Source organism: Rhipicephalus microplus, chromosome 1 (genome assembly GCF_043290135.1).
Source record: "Rhipicephalus microplus isolate Deutch F79 chromosome 1, USDA_Rmic, whole genome shotgun sequence".
Lineage (NCBI taxonomy): Eukaryota > Metazoa > Arthropoda > Arachnida > Ixodida > Ixodidae > Rhipicephalus > Rhipicephalus microplus.
Genome location: NC_134700.1, coordinates 189,933,016 through 189,954,009, shown reverse-complemented (window position 1 = coordinate 189,954,009; position 20,994 = coordinate 189,933,016). Strand labels below are relative to the sequence as shown.

At 45.4% G+C, this 20,994-nt stretch overlaps 1 protein-coding gene across 1 annotated transcript; it reads right to left on the bottom strand.

Moving 5' to 3' along the window:
- Positions 1-16,639: 16,639 nt before the first annotated feature.
- LOC142769093 (uncharacterized) lies at positions 16,640-20,701 on the bottom strand. Its single transcript, XM_075871990.1, has 3 exons — positions 19,544-20,701; positions 18,566-18,811; positions 16,640-17,305 (listed from the first exon to the last, which is right to left on the bottom strand). Exons 1-3 carry the CDS (start codon positions 20,617-20,619, stop codon positions 17,005-17,007), a joined length of 1,623 nt encoding a protein of 540 aa, XP_075728105.1. The 5' UTR covers positions 20,620-20,701; the 3' UTR covers positions 16,640-17,004.
- Between the last annotated feature and the right edge of the window lie 293 nt (positions 20,702-20,994).

Genomic DNA, 20,994 nt, shown 5'->3' with positions numbered 1-20,994 from the left:
TGTCATGATACTCCCAGGCCATGAAATGATGTGGCCCTCTGATAACAAAATTTACATTGTGGATTGTGCACAGAAGCACTTCTTGATTTCATCCTCCTCAAACCAAGCTGAGAGGCTGTTGCTAATATTTACTAGACTACAAAAAGCATATTTAATGACAAAAATAACGCACTGTCGATCTGAAATTATAGGTACATGCACGTTCTCAAATTCTTTCAGCAATTCAAAGACCTCGCACTACCAAAATAGTGCTACAAAATACCACTGCACACACCAACGTCACCTACCGGTTTGTAAATGCAGGGCGAAGGACATGACATGCTAGCGTTCGCTTCACTTTCACATAATTGAAAAGTTCCCCATAATGTCAAGTATCTAATCTGATGCCAGGATATCTTGCTGTTTATTTTTGCTATCACGGGACGGCTTTACGCTCTCCCATAGTAGAGTACTTAGTACTCTAAATCGTTACACCCACTATTTCTAAACACATCTGATGCCCATAGTAGAGTACCCTGTAGTCAAAGTTGTAACCCAATTTTTTCTAATTCCCCCCCCCCCCCCCTCAATTCGGGCTTCAGTGCCGGTTGCTTCTGGAGTGGCATCCGGAGACCCACGGGACGGCTTTTAGTTCCCCCATAGTAGGGCACTTAGTAGTCTAAATCGTTAACAACATTATTAAACACAATTCAGTGCCTAGTACTCTAAATCGTTAACCACTTTTTAGGGGTGAAGCTCCTTATAGCGGCACCCGTTCGTCCCTCGTAACCGTTGAAGTGTGTAACAAGTATAACATTTTGTCCTCCAAGGTAGTGCCGGTGAGAGATTTCTTCTGTGCGTTGTTGAACAAAATAAAAAATAATGCTTAATGTACATGCCAATAGCTGCTAATGGGGAATTAAGACAGGAGCATTCGGCTTTTAGTTAACGCGCAGGCTGCGATCCCCATTAGCAGCCATTGGCATGTACATTGAGCACTATCTGACAATAAGGGCTGCTATGTTATACTCGCTGGGTGTAACCTTCTTAGTTTTAGAAAGGTTTAGTGAGCGTTGAGCCGCAGTGCCATGAATACAATGAACTAGTATATACCATGAATGAACTCGAGGTGGTTAAAGGTGAAAAATAGATACAAAGCGCAAGCCGTAAGAAAGTAAAAGCCGAATTTTCCTGTCTCTCATTTCCCATTAGCAGCCATTGGCATGTACATTGAGCACTATCTGACAGGAAAAGGTTGCTACGTTATACTCGCAGGGCGTAACCTCCTTGGTTTTAGAGAGGTTTAGCGAGCGTTGGGCCGCAGTGCCATGAATACAGTGAACTAGTATATACCATGAACTCGAGGTGGTTAAAGGTGGGAAGTTGACCCGAAGCGCAAGCCGTAGGAAAGTGTGCGTGTGCCACCTCTCGTTTAGTCCTTGGAATGTCCGCTGGATGGCGGTGCTTCTATATGGGGAATATATGATGAAAAGATGCGAGATGGTGGTACTTGGAGTGTTGAATAGATGGACGAACAGAGACACAGACAGATGCATGGATGGACGCAAGAACAGACGCACGCACGGACGGGCGGATGGAAGCATGGATGGTCACACAGACGGACATATGGACGGATGGAAGCAAGAATGAATGGACGGACGAATGCTTCGCCCCACTCTCCATCATTCACTCCGTGGATATGCTGCCATTTTTTATAAACACACAATTCAGTGCTAAGCGTGCGAGGCCTAGGGGATGGCGCTTTGCTTTCTCATAGAAGACTACCATGTATTCTGAATCGTTCACCACTTTTTCTAAACGCAATTCATGCTAGGCGTTCTTTTTGTCGACACGGCCTCACACAGCTTCTTGCTCTCCAATTGTAGAACAACAACTGCTATAAATCGTGAACAACTCTTCTCAACACACGCAAGAAAACGGCATTCCATGACGAGTTTTTGCTCTCAGGTGGTAGAGTACTAAGTATTCTCAATCACTAAACATTTTTTTCTAAACACACGCAAAAGTTTTCGGGGTGGGAGAGGGACGATTGTTGGTGGAGCTCACATTTGTTCTTAGGTTGTAAACCACTATAAGATAATAAACATTTCTAAGTACAGCTAACCTATGATAATGCTACTTACATAGTCCGTTTTCGCGTCCACACTAGTAAGTTACCGACATCGGTAATTCCCTGTGTTAAGCTGTGTATTTCTGTACCCTAAAGAGCATAGTATTAGTCGCCGCCATTGTGGAAGAGTCATGTGACTTCCGCGAAAACGTCTCCTGTGACGTCATACTACATTCACAGTAAGCGAATGAAAGGCAGAGACTCTGCCCCGAGTCGCATTAAAATCGCTATTTTGTCAGTAGCAACGGTATAGCCCCACGTCTTTGGGGAGGACCGTGAGTTACGCCATGCCGCTTCACGGTTCTCACTATTTTGACCGCATCATTACAGGCAGAACATGGGCCGAGAATGTTAGCGACGTACTGTGCTACTGATGATGTCACGTGACCCTCTCGCATTAGATGGCTACTGAAAGTTTCGTTTCTGCGGTCTTTATGGTACTCCAGCATGCTTAAGGGACACTGAAGAGGAAAACGATTTTCCTGTCGCTAGTAAATAATAGCCTTGCCCAAATACAATAACACCATGCTCTCGCGAGAGGACGCTTGGTAAAAAGGAAGAAAGGAACAGCAGAAAAAAGAAAATAAGGGATGTTAACCAGTCTAGAAGGACTGGTACTTTGCCATGGAGGAAGAAAAAGAAAGGAAGGAGCATGACGTCACGCCACCAGCCTTTGCAAGCCGATCCGTTTTGAAGGCCCAATTATCGGCTCAACACGTGACCTTTGTATCAAGATCACGCAAAAAACGAGACTTGCCAAAGCTTCAGCACTCTAAAAAAAATATTGAGTAAAAAGGGTGTTTCTTGTCCCACAACAATGATCGTCATCAGGCTTCCGTGCGCTTCCTTTCTTGAAAACTCGGCGCTGGCCACTTTCCTATCGAGAATGCAATGTAACCCTGATAATGGGCATGTCGATCGTGACCGGAATGTACCAGGCGCGGGGCGATGGCGCAAGGATGGAACGCCATATAGATGACGATTATTGTTGTGGGACAAGAAGACACCCTTTTAGGAGCGAAGCTCCTTAAGGCATGGGCTGTGCGTCCCCTGTATGTAGCCACCTCTCGTTCAGTTCTAAGTATTACGCTAGCCACCGCCCGATCTAAAGGGTACAGCCATATCCATCCGTCCATCCGTCCGTCCGTCCGTCCGTCCGTCCATACATCCGTCCATCCGTCCATCCGTCCGTCCGTCCAAAAGATGCAAGATGTTATAAACTAGACGGCGGTACGTGTAGTTGATTATGAAAGATGCGAGGTGTTATAAAATAGGAATGATGCCACATATGGCGCGTGTCATCGTTCGATATAGTGCGGCGACGTACGCTAGGGGGAGCGTTGCAATAAAATCGAGTGGGCAAAATGTACGGAGGATTCATGGTTTACCAGGTTTACCTCCGGAGCTTCGCCCACTCATCATCATTCACTTCGTGGATATGGCGGCATTTTTATTTACTCGCTTTTTTTTTAGAGTGAGAGTGTGGCGCCCGGTAGATTTTATCCCAAACGCGCCGGTACGGCGCAGACCCAGCTCACGCAGAAGGTTCGAAACGGGACACCACTGAAGATACTAAAACCCAGCGCCCATTCAGACTTTTTGGTAACGTGCTCGACCGACACGGTGGGCTTCACTTGTGGGACGTAATACTAATTTTTTTTTCGTTCCTTCATCTATACTATCCTACGTTGGGGACAGGGATGAGGGAGTTCTTTTAAAGATGGAGAGAGAGAGAGCACGCACACAAAGCCGCCCTTCACATTCATCATAACATCATACATTCGCCTATACCCACCGGTGCAAGTCGGTTCTCTTCAAGAACCAGCAACTCGAAATTCCTGCATGAAATGTCATGACGTCCTACATATTGACGCTGTTTACTAAGGCCTGCGTAAATCCTAATAGGAGAAAAAGAAGCACATTGTCAGCTGATTGGGCCAGAGACAACATACTAAGTTTCAGGAAATTTCTTCGAGCAAATGACGCCAAACTGCTATGTTGGGGGTCACTTTATTAATGACCCCTAACAGACAGTAATGTGAGGGAAAATATAGAGGATCATATGGACTTTTGCAGAAATCGCAGCGCCATGCCTTCCCCTGGTGTATTAGGGGTCGGGCATTGTGGGAGGACGAAGCGCCGGGCGGGCAGAGCAGACGATGCTCTCCGGCTTCCGCCTGTTTTCATCGCGTTCCGTGAGTGGTTTTGGCTTGCGTTTTGCGCTTGTGTTGTCAAGAAACGGCTACCTCTTAGTGTTCTTAGCGCTCCGAATTTCATGCACGCGAAAGATTGCAGCCTGTTCTATTCTTGGATGTCATAACACGCGAAAGACACCGGAAGTTTCCATTCATTGCTCAGTACTACTTCAGGACTACTGCTGGGATACTGCAGCTAAGTTTCATCTTTGCTAAGATGTTTGAGTTCTGATTCACTGTGTTACGGAGCTGGGGTTTTGCAATTGAAGCATACTATGTAAATACTACGCGACGTTATGCAGGCGACAGCGTCAAATCCTTCAAGAAAGTATTCAATGGTCTTTGCGCATTCACATAAGAATACTCGAAAGTGGAAACCATCTCGTTTTTATTATCAGTTGATGTGCTGATTATACCCACCAGTCCATGAAAGTGAGCAAGATTTTGACATGGGTGAAAGCCGTGTTTCATCGGGGCTGGGTGAGAGGACTGGGGTAGCTTAGGTGCAGGAGAGTACTAGTGTGACTTGAGTGGGGCAACTGCCCCGCTCAACTGTCCTACCCATATTGGCCATGAAATTGCTTTCCTCATTTGCAATTTTCGTATATGCACAAGTTTTTCTTCAAAGCTTAGCCTGCTCAAATCTCGTCATGTTATATCTTCTGATGTCATACACCTTTTGCTCATTGATTAACTCCGAAAGATCCGCTAGCTCTATTTTGTCGGTAGCATTTGAGGCTTTACTAGTTTATCGTTTCTTCATTTTTTCGTCTCCTGAAAAAAGTTTTCCAGCCTCCTATCTAGTGACTGTACCTCCGACTTCCGTTGCACACTAGTTGATTATACTAGTAAGACTACCGCTCAGTTTGTCAACGCCAACATCAATTACCTCGTTTAGAGCCTCGAATCTCTTCTGAAGCGAAACTCTGAATTCCTGTACTTTCCCTCTCACCGCTAGCTTATTAGTCGACTTGTTGCTTATCAGTTTATGTCTTTGCTTTTTTTAAACCAAGGGGAATACGGGCTCTTACCATTCTATGGTCACTGCATCGGATCTTGCCAACTACTTGCACCTCCTGTACAATACCTCGGTGTACACACGGAATTAAGTACATATCATCTTTAGTTTCACCATTAGGACTTCATCACGTCCACTTACGGTTAGCCCGTTTTCCGAAGTAGGTATTCAAGATCCATAAATTATAAGTTCTGTGAACTCTACTACTGACTCCCCTCTCGCATTTGTAGAGCCGATACTATATTCTACTTCTGCATGATCTGCGACCTCTTTTGTGTCTACTTTCTCATTAAAGTCGCTCATCAGAATAGCATACAACATCTTTACCTTAATAATGAAGCTACACCTTCATATAAGTGTTACCAAATCTTCATGACTTGATGTAGGTGCATAGACCTGTACCACCTTCATCTTGTGCTTTTCGTTAAACTTAATTTAATAGTTGCCACCCTCTCACTGATGCTATAGCATTCCTTGATGTCACCAGCGGTTTTTTTTATGTAAAAGAAACCCAACCCCTAGTTCATTTCTGTACTAATCCATGGAAGTAAAAAGCGTGCCCATTCTTCAGTGCTGTAACAAGCCTCATCATGTTCTCCTAACTTCACCAAGCCCTATTACATATCTTTTAAGACCCTCTCTAAAATGGGAACAGTTAGGGATAAGAGTTAATGAAGAGTACCTTAGTAACCTTCGCTTCGCCGTTGACATTGCATTGCTGAGTAACTCAGGGGACGAATTGCAACTCATGATTACGGAGTTAGACAAGGAGAGCAGAAAGGTGGGTCTTAGACTGAATCAGCAGAAAACAAAAGTAATGTACAACAACCTCGGAAAAGAGCAGCGCTTTGAGATAGGTAATAGTGCACTTCAAGTTGTAAAAGACTATGTCTACTTAGGGCAGGTAGTAACCGCGGAGCCGAACCACGAGATTGAAGTAACTAGAAGAATAAGAATGGGGTGGAGCACATTTCGCAAGCACTCTCAAATTATGACAGATAGATTGCCACTATCTCTAAAAAGAAAGGCATATAACAGCTGTATCTTGCCGGTAGTTAGTTACGGAGCAGAAGCCTGGAGAATTACAAAGAGGGTTCAGCTTAAATTGAGGACGACGCAGCAAGCAATGGAAAGAAAAATGGTAGGTGTAACCTTAAGATACAAGAAGAGAGCAGAGTGGATTAGGGAACAAACGGGGGTTAAGGATATCATAGCTGAAATCAAGAAGAAGAAATTGACATGGGCCGGGCATGTAGCGCGTAGACAGGATAACCGCAGGTCGTTAAGAGTAATTAACTGGATTCCCAGAGAAGGCAAGAGGGTTAGGGGGAGGCAGAAGGTTAGGTGGGTAGATGAGATTCAGAAGTTTGCGGGTATAAATTGGGAGCAGCAAGCAGAGGACCGGGTTAACTGGCGGAACATGAGAGAGGCCTTTGTCCTGCAGTGGACGTAGTCAGGCTGATGATGATAATGATGATGGTGATGATGATGATGATGAATTCCCTGAATAGCATAGATAGACCATCCTTACTAGATGGTGTTCTAGCGTGAACTCTAGCCAAGTTCAGATTCCATTGGTGGCCTGTCCGGACCCAGAGATTCTTAGCACCTTCCACTGTGTCGCAGGTTTGACCACCGCTTGGACATTTGCTTCACTGTCACTGGGGGTCAAGGTAAAGGGCCAAGGGATAATTGGTACGTTCATAAATAAGGCAAAAATCAGCAGAAATGCCGGCACTACTAAATCAGGGCATCTATAAAGAAAGCCTACGTAACTATACTGGAAGAAATCTGCAGTGGCTCCACAGCCATCGGTGTTCTCCATAAAAAAGCGACATAATCCCAATATAGAATGGTGCAAGGCAGGGAGACACGATTTCTCCAATGCTATGCACCTCATGTTTACAGGACATTTTCAAGGCCCTAGATTTAGAAGAGTTATGAATGAGAGGTATTGGAAAGTATCTTGGTAGTTTGTGATTCACTGATGACATTGCCTAGATGAGTAACTCAGAGGACAAATTACAGCTCATGATTGTTGAACTGAACACGGAAAGAAGAAGAGTAGGTCTGAAAATTAGTATGCACAAAACTAATGTAATGTGCGACAGTCTCGGCAGAAAACAGCATCTTGCGATAGGTGGAGAGATGCCGGAAGTTGTAAAGGAATAGTCTACTTAGAACAGGTATTAATCATGGAGCCGCGCCTTAAGAGCGAAATAACTAGAAGAATAAGGATGGGGTGGATCACATTCAGCAAGCATCTGAAATCATGAATAATAATGTGCCACTTACCTTCAAGGGGAAGGTATATAACAGCTGAATCTTGCCGGTATTTATCTATGGAGCAAAAACCTGGAGGCTCAAAAAAAGGGCACAGCTTAAATTGAGGACGACGAAACGAGCGATGGAAAGGAAATGATAAGTGCAACTTTAAGAAACAAGAAGAAAGCAGTGTGCGTCAGAGAACAAACTGGAGTTAAGAATATCGTAGTTGAAATCAAAAAGAAGAAATGAACATGGGCCAGGCACGCAGCACGTAGTCAGAATAACCACTGGTCATTTAATGTAACTGACTGAATTCTCAAAGAAGGCAAACGCACGAAGGGAAACAGAAAGTTATGTGGTCCGATCAGATTAAAAAGTTCGCTCGTATGATGTGGCAGCAGAGGGCACCAGACCCGATTGATTGGCGGATGATTGGAGAAGACTTTGCTCTGCAGTGAGCGTAGTCAGGCTGATGATGTATGTCTTTCGATAACGGGATCACGTGAAGTCATGACACGTTTTAATGACGTCACAATACATGACGGTGTTTGACCCGGTATACGCTGTCGTCATCACGGCATTTTTCAGATCACTCGAGGCCGCCGAGGCGGGACCTAAACTGTGAAGTTTCACGTTTGATGAGGCACCTGAGGTTTTTGCGTAAAAACAAAAATTTACCACCGGTGGCTTTGGCATCCCAGGGTGATGGCGTCGACAAGAGCGTCGCAAAAATCATCGCATGATGGCGTCACCATAGGAAAAAGACGACGGCGTCAAAATCGAGCCGAGAGTGTTCATATATTCGCTATCGCGATAAAACTAAAAAAATGCACGCAGGGCTCACTCTTAACTTGAAATCGTCGGACAAACGCTAGCAGATGACCTTTGTTCAGCTGGCGCAAAGTTCGCCTACAGTGCCACGGTGGCAGAAACTGCGGCTGACCGCCTCCTCCCCGCAGACGAAGCGGGGAGGTCACAAACCTAAAAAAAAATATAGCCCCGTATCTGCATGTTAATCTGCAAACGTCTTCGAAAGACGATAGTCTTGCAAGTGGAGAGAGATGAACAAAACATGTATTTGATGTTCTGTGCGAGAAAATTTGTGAACGGTATTCTGGAGGCGCTGCGTTAGAGTGCCTCGAGCGTGCGGCGAAGGCGAACGAGAGCATCAGATCACACCACACGTGAGACATGAGCGCCATCTGGCAGTTTTCTTGAAACCCGAAGCGCGCGGCTCTGAGACAGGCGCGGGCGCCCGCCTAAAGGCAGTTTCACATGACACAAAAAGTAGCGATTTTCAGTGCGCGAATTCGCTCGCAGCGAAAAAAAAAAAACGGCCAGTTCGCTCACGCCGCAGCGGTCCGCGGCGAGCTTCCAACATGTTGGGAATTTTCGCTCTGGTCGCAACGGCGGGAGCGATTTTTGGTAGAGACCCTTCGAAATAGGGCCGGGCAGGCTATGCCGTCGAAATAGCATAGACGTAATGGCCAATGCTGTGCATTTTAAGATATTTTACATTAAGAAGTGTTCTTAAACGTCGAAACACGCGGGCCCTTCGTTAGCGTTTATAGAAACTTAATGATATAATATAGCACAAATCATTACATTACTTTCGAAATATTCTGCGGTGTCTGCCAGAAAGAAGGGTCGCAAGAACTCGCCGCTTCCGTCACAGAGCGAAAATTATGTACCGCGTGAAACGAAACCACCATTAGCGGCAGTTACGAACAGAGCGAATGAAGTGAACGGAACGATTTTTTTCGCTGCAATCGCGGCATGTGCAACAGCCTTTAGAGGTGATAAGGTGTAGGGCACATGACTACGGGTAGGTGCCACCACCATGTCGTCTTAGCAAAGCGTTGGAAACACTCGCCTTTTCGTGCAAGTGTTGCATGGACAGCGCCGCGTGATAGATGCTATGGTCCTTAGAATTTTCTAGTACACACATACAGAATATATACGTGTTGTTATGGTGCCTCAGATATGCGCATTAATTGCTTTAAAAGAAGAGAGTCTTTTTTGGGGACCTTTAACGCAAAACTTTTGGTCAGTCTGTCTGTATTTCTGTCTGTCTATATGTCTGTTTATTTGTCAGTTTCTCCACCCGTAACAGTACTCTAAATGGCACCATAGTGACCAAACGATACTCCAAATAGCCAACCCCTTCCGCAGCGCCCACCAATATTTCTCAAGGTTCAGCGTTCATACTTTTGCGATTGCCAATTAAAAAGCAATTATTGCGCATATCTGAGGCACCATAACAACACGTTAATATTATGTATGTGTATTTTTTACTAGAAAAGGCACACATGAGTAATTTTTCAATTGACAATTGAACAAGTATGAACGTTGAACCTTGAGAAACATTGGTGAGCACTGCAGATGGGGTCAGCTCTTTGGAGTATCGTCTGGTGCCGTTTAGAGTATCCGGTACCGTTAAGGGTGGACAAACAGACAAATGTAAAGACAAACAGGCAGACCAAAAATTTTGCGTCGAAGGTCCCCGAGAAAGCCTATTGTCTTTAAAAAGTATCTTCAAACATTGGATGCGGTCAGCTGGGGGGGGGGGGGGGGGCATCGCAGCCTGCGATGTGAATTAATAAGCGCTTTTGCAGCCAGCATGGCCGGTGTGTCAGTACCCGGCAGGTGTCGCGTAAAGTCCTGTGTTGTTCTCGGCGCCACCGCTAGATACACTAATTTCCGAAAAACCCATTGAATTCCTCATTTTCTGCTAGTTTCTCGCTAAAATGAAGGTTGTGTGGACACATTTGAGCATGAAATCTCTCAATTGGGCCATTTATCTCGGCTGCAAAAATTTTGTTGAGTATCCCTGTATGGAAACGCCTGCTATGATAACTGTTCTTTTTTTTTTCTTTCCTCTGGCGTAGTTTTAAGCAATAGCATAGATCGAACTCACGCAGACGGCCTAGATTTCTCATTATTTCTTGCATCATTCTCGATTCTTCGGTCACGGACAAGGTAATTTTTCTCTCACAACCAACGGCGCCTACAGCACAGCCGGAATTCATGCGAAACGAATTCCTTAACGCTTTCGTGTTTTAACAGTGCAAAATATATGTCAGCTTCATATATGTTGTATTATGTCACGCTGCATGGGTTTAACAGGAGGGGCACTGACGGAAGCACCGAAAAAAAGAAACACAATCAGAACAGGTGAGCGAACACTGGAAATCATTCATGAGGTGGCGCTCGGGGCCGCCCCACAAAAGGAAGGAAGGAGAACAAGTGAAGGGGTGAAAGAGGAACATAAAAATGTGACAACAAAGCTATATAAGTGTAACGACAATAAAAAATGTTGCGTGTGTCAATGCTGTGCAGCGCTCCTAAGCTCACTCGTTGTTAGGGGCTGGATCGTGTCGCTTAGGATTGTAATTTATGCTTTTCCCAGCGACAACGCTCGAGTTCTTACTCATGTGTCTAATTTTACCCATTGCATGCTGTAGACCTAAACTAGTTCCCGCTTCTGCAGTTTTTTTTTATGCCAAACGAGGCATTGGCATGGTTAAACTATTAATAAGCTGCATCTGCACTCTTTGCAGCACGAGGCCGAGTTCCCCGACTTGCTGCTGATCTGTCTGCATGCAAACCGGTACCCTCGCAGTCGGGTGTTTAGGCATTTGCCTGTTTGTCCATTGTAACTGTTCTTGCATGTCAGGGGAATACGATAAACCACGCCAATGGAGCATTCCGCGAATGATTTGGTGTCTAACCTTGCAAGAGAGTAACCTTGTTTACTCTCTTGCAAAAGCTTTTTTATTGCGCCTGAAAACAGCACGTCCGCATCGCGCTTAACAGCATCTTTATTACGCTAAGCTGCCGTGAAATGTGTATGTAAGGTGATGATGCTGATGCGCTTGGGACCATTGGCACCTACCCACTCTGGGAGATCGGCCATGAGTTGAGCAGATCATACATATTGAACTTATGATTAATATTTACCAAGAGCTAAAATAATTTTGAGATAGCTGTTTTTATCGTAACGTTAATTAAGAATGATTGTAATTTTAAGTTCAACTATTTTGTGTAATCTCTCAGACACTTAAGACCTTTTTACTAGTAAGGCTGATTCAAAAATTGTTAGTAGTTGATACACCTACCTAATCTATGGTAGGTGTATCGCAGAGGCCCCAAATGATAACAGAACGGCCGACGTAACCAGTAGACCACATTGCCGCAATATAATTTTGATACTTCGTTTTATATGTAGGAGAAAAACATCGGCAGCTCAACAAGAAGTGTTCGATAGTTTCGAGTTCGTTGCAATAGGAGCAAAAAGGAGAGATTGCCAAACCCGCTCTGTGCATGTAAAAACTAAGATTTGGAATTCTACAACGGATTCTTGTTATTACAACTTCAGCTCGAGTTGCTGCACATCATTTCCTGCTCCAAGGAAATTGTAAGTGCAGAAAGTCCGGTGATGAGTCGAGACTTGGAGTAATCACAGATAATGCCTACTTTCTGAACCTTACCGTAGCAACAAACGCCATAACAGGAAGGAGAGAGATAACTGGACCTGCCAGAGAAGCTTTCGCCAGAGAGTGAGCAACATCGTTTAGTACAATTCCTTTGTGTCCCGGCATCCAAATTAATCGCAGGTTTCGCAGATGATGGGGAACAAGTAATCGCAATAATCTTAGAATATTCGTATCTGTTGAAACAGTTAGTGTCGCGCATAACGACAATGTATCTGTAACTATAGCTACATAAGTTAATGTTAAAAGAAGTTTACGTAGGGCAAACATAACAGCTAATAATTCGGCCAAAATATTTTTTGTATAATCGGGAAGCCTAACAGAAAACGACCAGTCTAGTTGTGTAGAAAAGTTCTCCTCCTCACCTTTTCTTCACACTGCGAAGCATCAGTTGCTATCACAACCGTCGTATCAATTTGATTTAGTGCTCTTGAAAAATGCCATTCAGAAGGCTACTGAGTAGTGATTTCGCATTGTTAGGGAATATATCGCCATATGATATGGCACTGAACCTTCCACTAACGGGCACTATGCCATTAAGCCTTATGTGCAATGGGTTTAACAGCTTCTGGGTAACGATTACTTGAAGAGTATGAAAGTGCGGCTATGTTATATTAAAAAGCAGAGCTGAATCACTGATAAATATATATTCTTCTCGTCTTATCGGCGAGTCAGACTCTTAAGAATATTTGAGTTGTTAATAATTTAATCTAACGGGTAAAGAAGAAATTCGTGATTCCTTATATAGAACAGAGTTTACTACAAATTCGGGTAACCCCAGACACCAGCGAAGTGCTTGGCGCTCAATTAGAGCTATATAACAGACGTATCTTCCATGCTGGTACGCAAGAAAATAAGGTAGACGTATCTTCCATGCTGGTACGCCAGAACATAAGGCACACCCAAACTCCAGTGTAGGGCATATGTACTTCCGGTTAATCATTATTAAGGCGTCTGTCCACATGCCCCATCGACTATTACCAATTCTTCTGAGTAGGCCGAACGCACGTGACGCTTTGGTCACTGTATATTCAATATGCAAATGCCAGTGGAGCTTTCCATCAGAGATGATTGCGAGGTACTTGAGTGTTTGCACTTGGGGAATATCTGCTTGGTGGAATGAGAGTGATATATTTATATTGTCTTGCACATTTCTGTACGATAAGTGGCAAACAAATGCTGTCTAGCCAAGCTTCCAAGGTAGATAAGTATATATCCTTGTAAAAGGGTTTATAGTGATTGAATGCCATACGCAGATGCAAAGAATGCTATTTCATCCCCGTAAACAAGCGTGTTTCTCTCTTTGATGACGAGCGATGAAGCTAAGGAAGATATTGAATAGTAGCGTGGACAAAACCGCTCCCCGGAGAACACCTCGTGTCTGTCTGAATTTCTCTGTTGATATCCCACCATGTACTCAGTAAAACTCCCTGTATAGCAAGAACTCAGTCGTCCATGCAATAAAAAGTCATGCAAGCTGATCTCTCTCGTTCTTCTTAGTGAAATTGGGTATTCGACACTGTCGTGGGCTTAAGAGATATCTAATGTATCTAACACTGCATACTAATGCTGCATACCGGTCGTTTTTTCTTGCCTTTCCTGCTTTGCTTCGGAGCATGGCAAGGCCTCAGCTCTCTCAAGCCTTTATCCGTTATCGAAACGAGGACTTATGAGAGACCTTGAAACCCACTTTAACTAAATAATTTTCATTGGGCTCGGAGGCTGGGATCCTATTTTGTGTGGGACTCTGGAACCTGAATTTGTCTGCAAGTCTAAATACCAGGAGTTTTCTGCTTCTTGGAGTCTCCAATGCAAATTGCGATCCTGTGTGGGCAGTACCCATAAGGTAAAAGTGGTATGTCACGTTAAACCCCGCATATAAATCAAAATGTCGATGATCTCAAGGCGACTCGTTTCTGAACCTTCACGAAGAAAATATCAAATAATCGTCAACGTATCTATAACATTTCAAAGCGCCACAAGTGCATATCTTGTCTTCCAATTGCTTATCTCTTTTTTGCGAGTTTCAAATCGGCCCTGTAGCGCTGTGCTTTACCCTAAAAATATGCCACCTTTTCGCCTGTACAATACTCTCTGAAATTTGGCATAATGGCACCAAAGACATCCTAAACAGTTCCATAAAATAACCCGCACTCACCCTAAAGGAGTTCTGAAACTGCACACTTCTGCAGGCGTCAGTGCTCTCCCCCGCGGCAGAGTAGTGTCCGGTTGCGACACGCTGTCGAATAAGTCTGATGCCCATGGGTGGGAAGTCTCTAATCGGAAGTGGGCTGTCAATCGGGAGGACCTGAAGGCACCTCTGAAGGAACTTTGTGCATATCTGTCAAAATCCCTCTTTCTCGATCATCCGCAAAGGCTTGCTGCCCTTTTGGTGTTTCATGGTGGAACACGGGTTTAAACAGTCGTTATTGCTTCCCTGGATGCCTTCTGACGTTTTTTTTTTATTTTTCTAATCTTGCTCGTTAGAAGATCTTGCTCAATGTGTTCGAGCTGCTTTCAGCATCCGCTCACCTGCGTCATCTTTGGCCTCAAAGTTTTTTGCAAATGCAGCTGTAGCTCTTTGGCATACTCTTTGATGCACAGAATCACAAATACTTCGTTCTTCTCTGAGATTAGAAGCAGGACCTTTTGTTTCCTCACCACTCGACTGTGCTTGTCGTGCGTGTTTAATTAGATTTGGTTGATTGGTATGCGATGGCGTGCTTCAAGGCTTCTAGTCTGTCCTAAACGCAAGCTTCTCTTTCCCCTCTTGTCGCCTTGTCTGCCAAGTATCGAAGCACGCAAATGTCTCCCGCGGTCGCTCTCTGTTGCACAGAGAAGTTTGGCCTCATTTCGAAACATGACGGAACCAGAGTAGGCCACGGTTATCTAGACATGCTAATTACTGTATGTCTTCGAGTTAGGTCTTCGGCTTTTCTTCTTGGGAAAAAGCCGTGAAAGGTCAATTCAGGTTTTTTTTTCGTTACATGCCTCAGCTTCTGCCAGAAAGAAGCTGAACATTGCTCTTACCTGCTAGGAATTGAGGCATCATTCGGAAGTGGCTCTGACGTTCTGTTCAAGAAGACAGATGATTTGCCTCTGGGATTTGGTGTGTAATATCTTGCAAAGGCAGATGCTTCTGAAAGTAGCATTGCTGTGAAGAGTGAGTTGATCATCAACGCTGTCGAGGACAATCAGCCCCCTGATGACGGGGTGAGTACCGGCGTCGAATATCTCTGATTGAGCACGTACGTGAAAAAGCGCGTCCGGCATCTTGAAAAAGCTACGAAGTCACCACAAAGAAACACGAAACAGGCGTGGAACACAGAAGTCTGATGATCTCGAAATACAGTCCAACTAAGCCCTCCTCTGCACTATGTGGTAGAAGCGTGATATATGTCGCGGATTGTTGCGCTGCCCGGGTGTAACAGAGCGGGGTGGGGCGGGGTGGCAATAATGAAGGCAATAAAAAAAAGCACAGCCAGAAAAGATGGGCGCTAACTATCGGCAGGAAACATTTCGTGACGCACCACTTGGAGGCGCTCCGCTAAACAAAAAAAAAACTACGAGGAAAGGGCGGAATGTGGAAACATTAAAATGGGATCATAACGCTAGATAAGTGAAACTGCTTTCAAACACATTGCGCGTGTTAACACTGCGTGGCACTTCTCAGCATGCTCCTCTTTGCAAGGGCTGGAACATGTCACTTAGGAATTCCATTTCCGCTCTGCTTATCGACAAACTTTAAGTGCTTACGCATGCACCGAATTCGCCAGATGCTATTCTTAGGTCTAAACTGCTTTACCATTCTGGAATTGCCGTGATGGTTAAATGTACGAATGTGTGTGTGTGGGTGTTTTTTTTTTAACAGCCAACGAGGCTGCTTCCGCTCCGTGCGACTTGAAGAGGCTCTGCAACATTTCAGCGGTGGAATGGTTCCAGTAAAGGAGCTGATTGCCTCATGAAATGATCACTGCGAAAGTTTCAGAATCCGTCGAGTGTATACAGTGGAGTAAAAATATCTGTCGCACGTTGTCATTGCTTTCTCTAGAGCACTTTTCACGCAACGGCGTTAGAAAGCTTGTTTCGCGAAAATTCTGACTCCGGCGTTGGTGTCGACGTGGGCGTGGTTGGTTGTGAGAGAAAAATAATATTGTCCGTGACCGAAAAATCAAGAAGCCCCGCCGCGGTGGTCTAGTGGCGGTGGTCCTCAGCTGCTGACCCGCAGGTCGCGGGATCGAATCCCGGCTGCGGCAGCGATGCATTTACAATAGAGGCGAAAATGCTGTAGGCCGTTGTCCTCAGATTTGGGTGCACGTTGAAGAACCCCAGGTGGTCGAAATTACCGGAGCCCTCCACTTCGGCGTCTCTTATAATCGTATGGCGGTTTTGGGGCGTTAAACCCCGCATATCAATAAAAAAATAAAGATGCAAATACAATAAATGACAAAAACTTTACTGCATGGCAAAAAAGTAGGCAGTTCACATCATCTTTCGAATACCAACCAGTCGAGAGCCTATGCCGCACTGCCATCACGTGAGAAAACTGCGGGCGTCCCGATTGGTGCCGCAAAATCGTAGACACGGGAGAGAATCATGCACCTGTTCTCCGCAGTTGCAGAGATAGCGACCACTTAAGATTTGTTGCCATGAATGTGGAATACGGTACAACTTACCAGGATGGCATGTGTCTGACGGGTTAAGTCATTGCCAAGACTAGAGTGCTTTTCCGCCAGTGCTAGATATACAAGCACCGCCGCTTCAGAGAAGTGACGTTGCAACTTTTCCTCCCACAAGATACCCTCCACTTCACAAAAATTGTGACCACTTCGAAGAAAAGGCGCCGAGAGGCTAAAACTAGATAGCTCGTTTAAGAAAATGCAGGCAGGGCAATCACTGTCGCGTTCGCATGATATTCTTTCAAAGGATAGTGCAGGCCGATTTCTCGCTTCGACCCCGGCTACAACTAAATGCACTGTCGAACTCGGAAGTGTTCATGGCAAGGTTACACGCGAGCTGACCACGTGGCTCGCTGCAATAGTGGCTGCAGTAGCTCACGTAGAAAGTCTGTTCGTCAGACAGCCATTCTAGCAACTTCAGTCGCGTGGGTGATTTGCTCGGTTTCAGGGCCGAGCTCGCCCGCATGGCTTCCAGGGCCACGTGAACCGCAAACTGATCGATGAGCAAACTTCGTTCCGTGTCCGACTGAGCCACGTCGAACCTGCGAGCACACGCGCATAATGATCAGCGTCATCTGACGTATACTCAATGTAACAGCTAGCTCTCCGCGTTAGAAGTCTCGTCCATCACGTCGCTTCATGCAAGTGATAGACAGCACCATAGATCGGTGATTGTGTGTAACGAGAATGGTTCTGCTAAAGGAGAACTGTACGCAAGGATAGCTCATCAAAATAGTAAGCTCTGATTCAATGGAAACTATCTATTCGTGCTAATATGTACGAGTAGTCGATTACGAGGTAGAGGGTGCACCATCTCCGCCGTTTTTGTGCATTTGTCTATGCCTATCGTATACTCTGGGAACACTAGCGTTAATACCGGTTTCGGCTGGTGCGAGTGTTGTGAGCAACGTCTCACATATATGCTTTGCACCATGTTTTAGGCAAGCTCTCTGCATACGTACATATATTTCTGAAGCGTCTGTGTTCCACAGCGAGCTCCGGCATAAATCTTACAGCTAATACTGATTCAGACCACATTATTGAAAGCATTTGACCAATGGCAGGCTGCTGACCCGCAGGTCACGGGATTAAATGCCGGGTTCAACGGCTGCATTCACGATGGAGGCGGAAATGCTATAGGCCCTTGTGCTCAGATTTGGGTGCACGTTAAATGACCCCAGGTGGTCGAAATTTCTGGAGCCCTCCACGACGGCGTCTCTCGTAATCATATGGTGGTTTCGGGACGTTAAACATCACATATCAATCATTCTACCAATGGCAAAGAAGATGTCAGGATGACGAATATTGCGAATTTGGCTTATTCGAAAGTATTTAAAAAAGCACATCAAATTAGAATTTTTTTCAAGATAAATTTTAATAGAGTGGTGTTATTGAACGAATTACTGTTCAAAGCACTTAATTAGGTAGAAAGAAGACTTGAGAGAAAGAAAAGCTTCAATATTTTCTACCCTATTTTTTTCAGTGAGTGAACGGACGTGCAGAGCCATACTCGCAACATCAACTTAGCCTACGCCGTTGTTATTAAGACGAAGTTTCAACCAATCTCCACATTGGCCATATCCCCCAAAGAACTCGACCAGTAACTTAAAAAGACCTTGTTAGTCAAATGATTTTTTAACTTGGTTCCCAGTTTCGAGCATCTGCTTAGAACAGGAAAGATCATAGAGAGTGGATGCTAAGGCAGCGGCCTTTATAAGGTATGTGCACTTCTGCGACTGATATTGAAGTTGGGGCAACTTTTCTTCGAGATGTCTGTTATGATCGCCAACAAGAGGACATACCGGCACTGTTGCTGCTTAGGGTTTTCCAGCTTCCACCACGGAATCGTGCGGCCGGTGTTGTCCAAGGTGCGACCGTGCATGTCAAGGGAGCGCGCCATCTGCCTGGCAACCTTGAAACCGAGTCCCGCAAAGGTCATGGCACTCGACCCTTGGCGAACGTACGACGGCGGGAAGAGTGCGGACAGCGTGAACCGAAGCTCGTTCAGCGAGTACAAGTAGAGCATGCCTCCCGACTGCCAGCGGTACCTGCCGAAAGTGAGAGACCGGATACGCGCACGACTTGAGCCACCTAAGGACCATATCTACAAAAGGTGATTCACGGAGACGGGACGTAAGAGATGAGCGAGAAATGAGGCTGATAAAGTCAATAACGTTGTCTCTCCTAAAAGTTTCCGCTGTTAACTTACGCTGCAATCTGCTATGCGAGCAGTGGTGCTCGCAGCGTGTAGAACGCATGCAAGATGACCCAGTATCACCTCCAACGACACTCCTAAAATATACGACGTTTACGTAATCGGCATTACAATATGTGCACCGTGAGCTATAGAAGCCACGCCATGGTTCATGTTATCTCGAAGGCGGTTGCGTAAACAGCTGCGAATGCCGTGTAGCAACAATTCCCAATGTTAAAATTGTAATCCTAAATTTAAAAAAAACAAGTCAGAATATTGACTTTTACAGTCGCTATTAGGCATGTTGCCCATAGCACCAATCTAAAAAAACATGACTGCAACAGAAATTTTATTGCTTCGTTTTATACGGAAACCACATTTGTCTGGCGGGAACTGTATTCGTTGAGTGCTGATTCGTTGCAACCTGTCAAACTAAATGAATAGCAATTATGGACTGTAAGGTGCATTGCAGGTCTTCGGGTGAGATTTCTTCGATTACATGTGACATTGAAGAATAAGGTGTGTCTAATATTAGTGTTGCATTAACCGATAAGAGTTGTCTGGAATGATTACAGCAGTGCCTCACCTCGACGTCATCAGTCGCTCGTAGTGCGGAGTCGCGAGCGCCGCTCGCAGAGCTTTCCTCGACAACATCCAGGACTCGAAGACATTTCCGGGCTTATTGGAGAAGTTGGCGTATAGCGTATCTATCGCCGAATCAGCCTGTAAATAAGGATCGAGTGGCCAGAGCCAGTTTTTCCACACGAGTGTCTCGAGCTTCGATACGGCTTCGCGTTTCGTAAAATTAGATATTGCCGAAGATGCCAGCACCAGTTCGACGAGGGCATCGGAGATCTTTTGAAGTACATTAGTAACCTTCTCCTTTTCGTGGTCATTGAATGCGTTTCTGAATATGGGCGCCGCTTGCACTATTCCGAACGATTCTTGCGAGGCGACGAAGCACAGCACGTTTATTTTGAGCCGACCAGCAGTGGTCGCCTGCGCCGGGAAGTCGAAGCTGGCGTTAACCATCCAGGCGTACGCGTAAGAGAACGTCCATCCAACGACGTCCATCACTCTTGTAGCCGGAAGAGACCCGAGCAGACGACCGAGTCTGCCTAACCGCTCCTTGTTTAGAAACAGGATATTCGTAGTGCTTGAGACGTTTCCAGTGGCATTGCTTAGGTGCTTGTCTAATAGGCTCGACCACTCAATCACCGACAAAACTTTTCCGAAGACCCGCGTGATGTTACCGAGGGAAAGCAGGATGTCAGATACGTCTCCGCTGTCGTCATCTTCGAACGAGGGAAGCAAGATTTTTCTAAAAGCTGCTTCGTCCTGCCGGAGCTGCTTTACAGACGCGTCATCCAATGAGACCTTGCTGCTGGTGAGGTAGAGGGACATCTCCCGGAGGGCGTCGTCGTACGTCGTGTCGTCAAACATTGCTAATTGCTCCGAACGCAGGGCAATCAGGTCTCCGAGTTCCCCTATGACCACCGTAGGGCCGGCGTCGTGCGAAACTGTCTGAGACACGATGACGTCGAACCAGAGGCTAATCCTCCAGTTCACGGCCAAGTCTAGGACAATGTCAAACACACTGAATAGAGTAATGTTTCTCAAAGATGCATCGCGATATGGCCATATGACGCCCCGGTCGTGCATGAATGCCGCAAAGTCGTCCGCGGCAACGTGGCGGGTTGATTCGATGCAACTGACCACGACAGCGAAAGCCTTGGTAGCGGCAGCGTACGTTTGATTCACAGCCAGGAAGGTCTGCAAAAAGTGAGAGATCGAGAACAATGTAAAGCCATGCTGGTCATACGCGGTTTTAATTGCCTGTGTGGCTTTGTAACGAACAGTAAAAGCGTGGTGTGCACCTATTGTATTGACGTGCACGCATGGACGAACTGGATTCTATTTTTCGTAATAATCGTTCATGAATACCATCTTATGGTATGGAATACAATCCTGTGGATAGTTATGCGACATATAAATATCAGTCTTGGTGGATTAATGATGGATTACTGATTAGTGGGG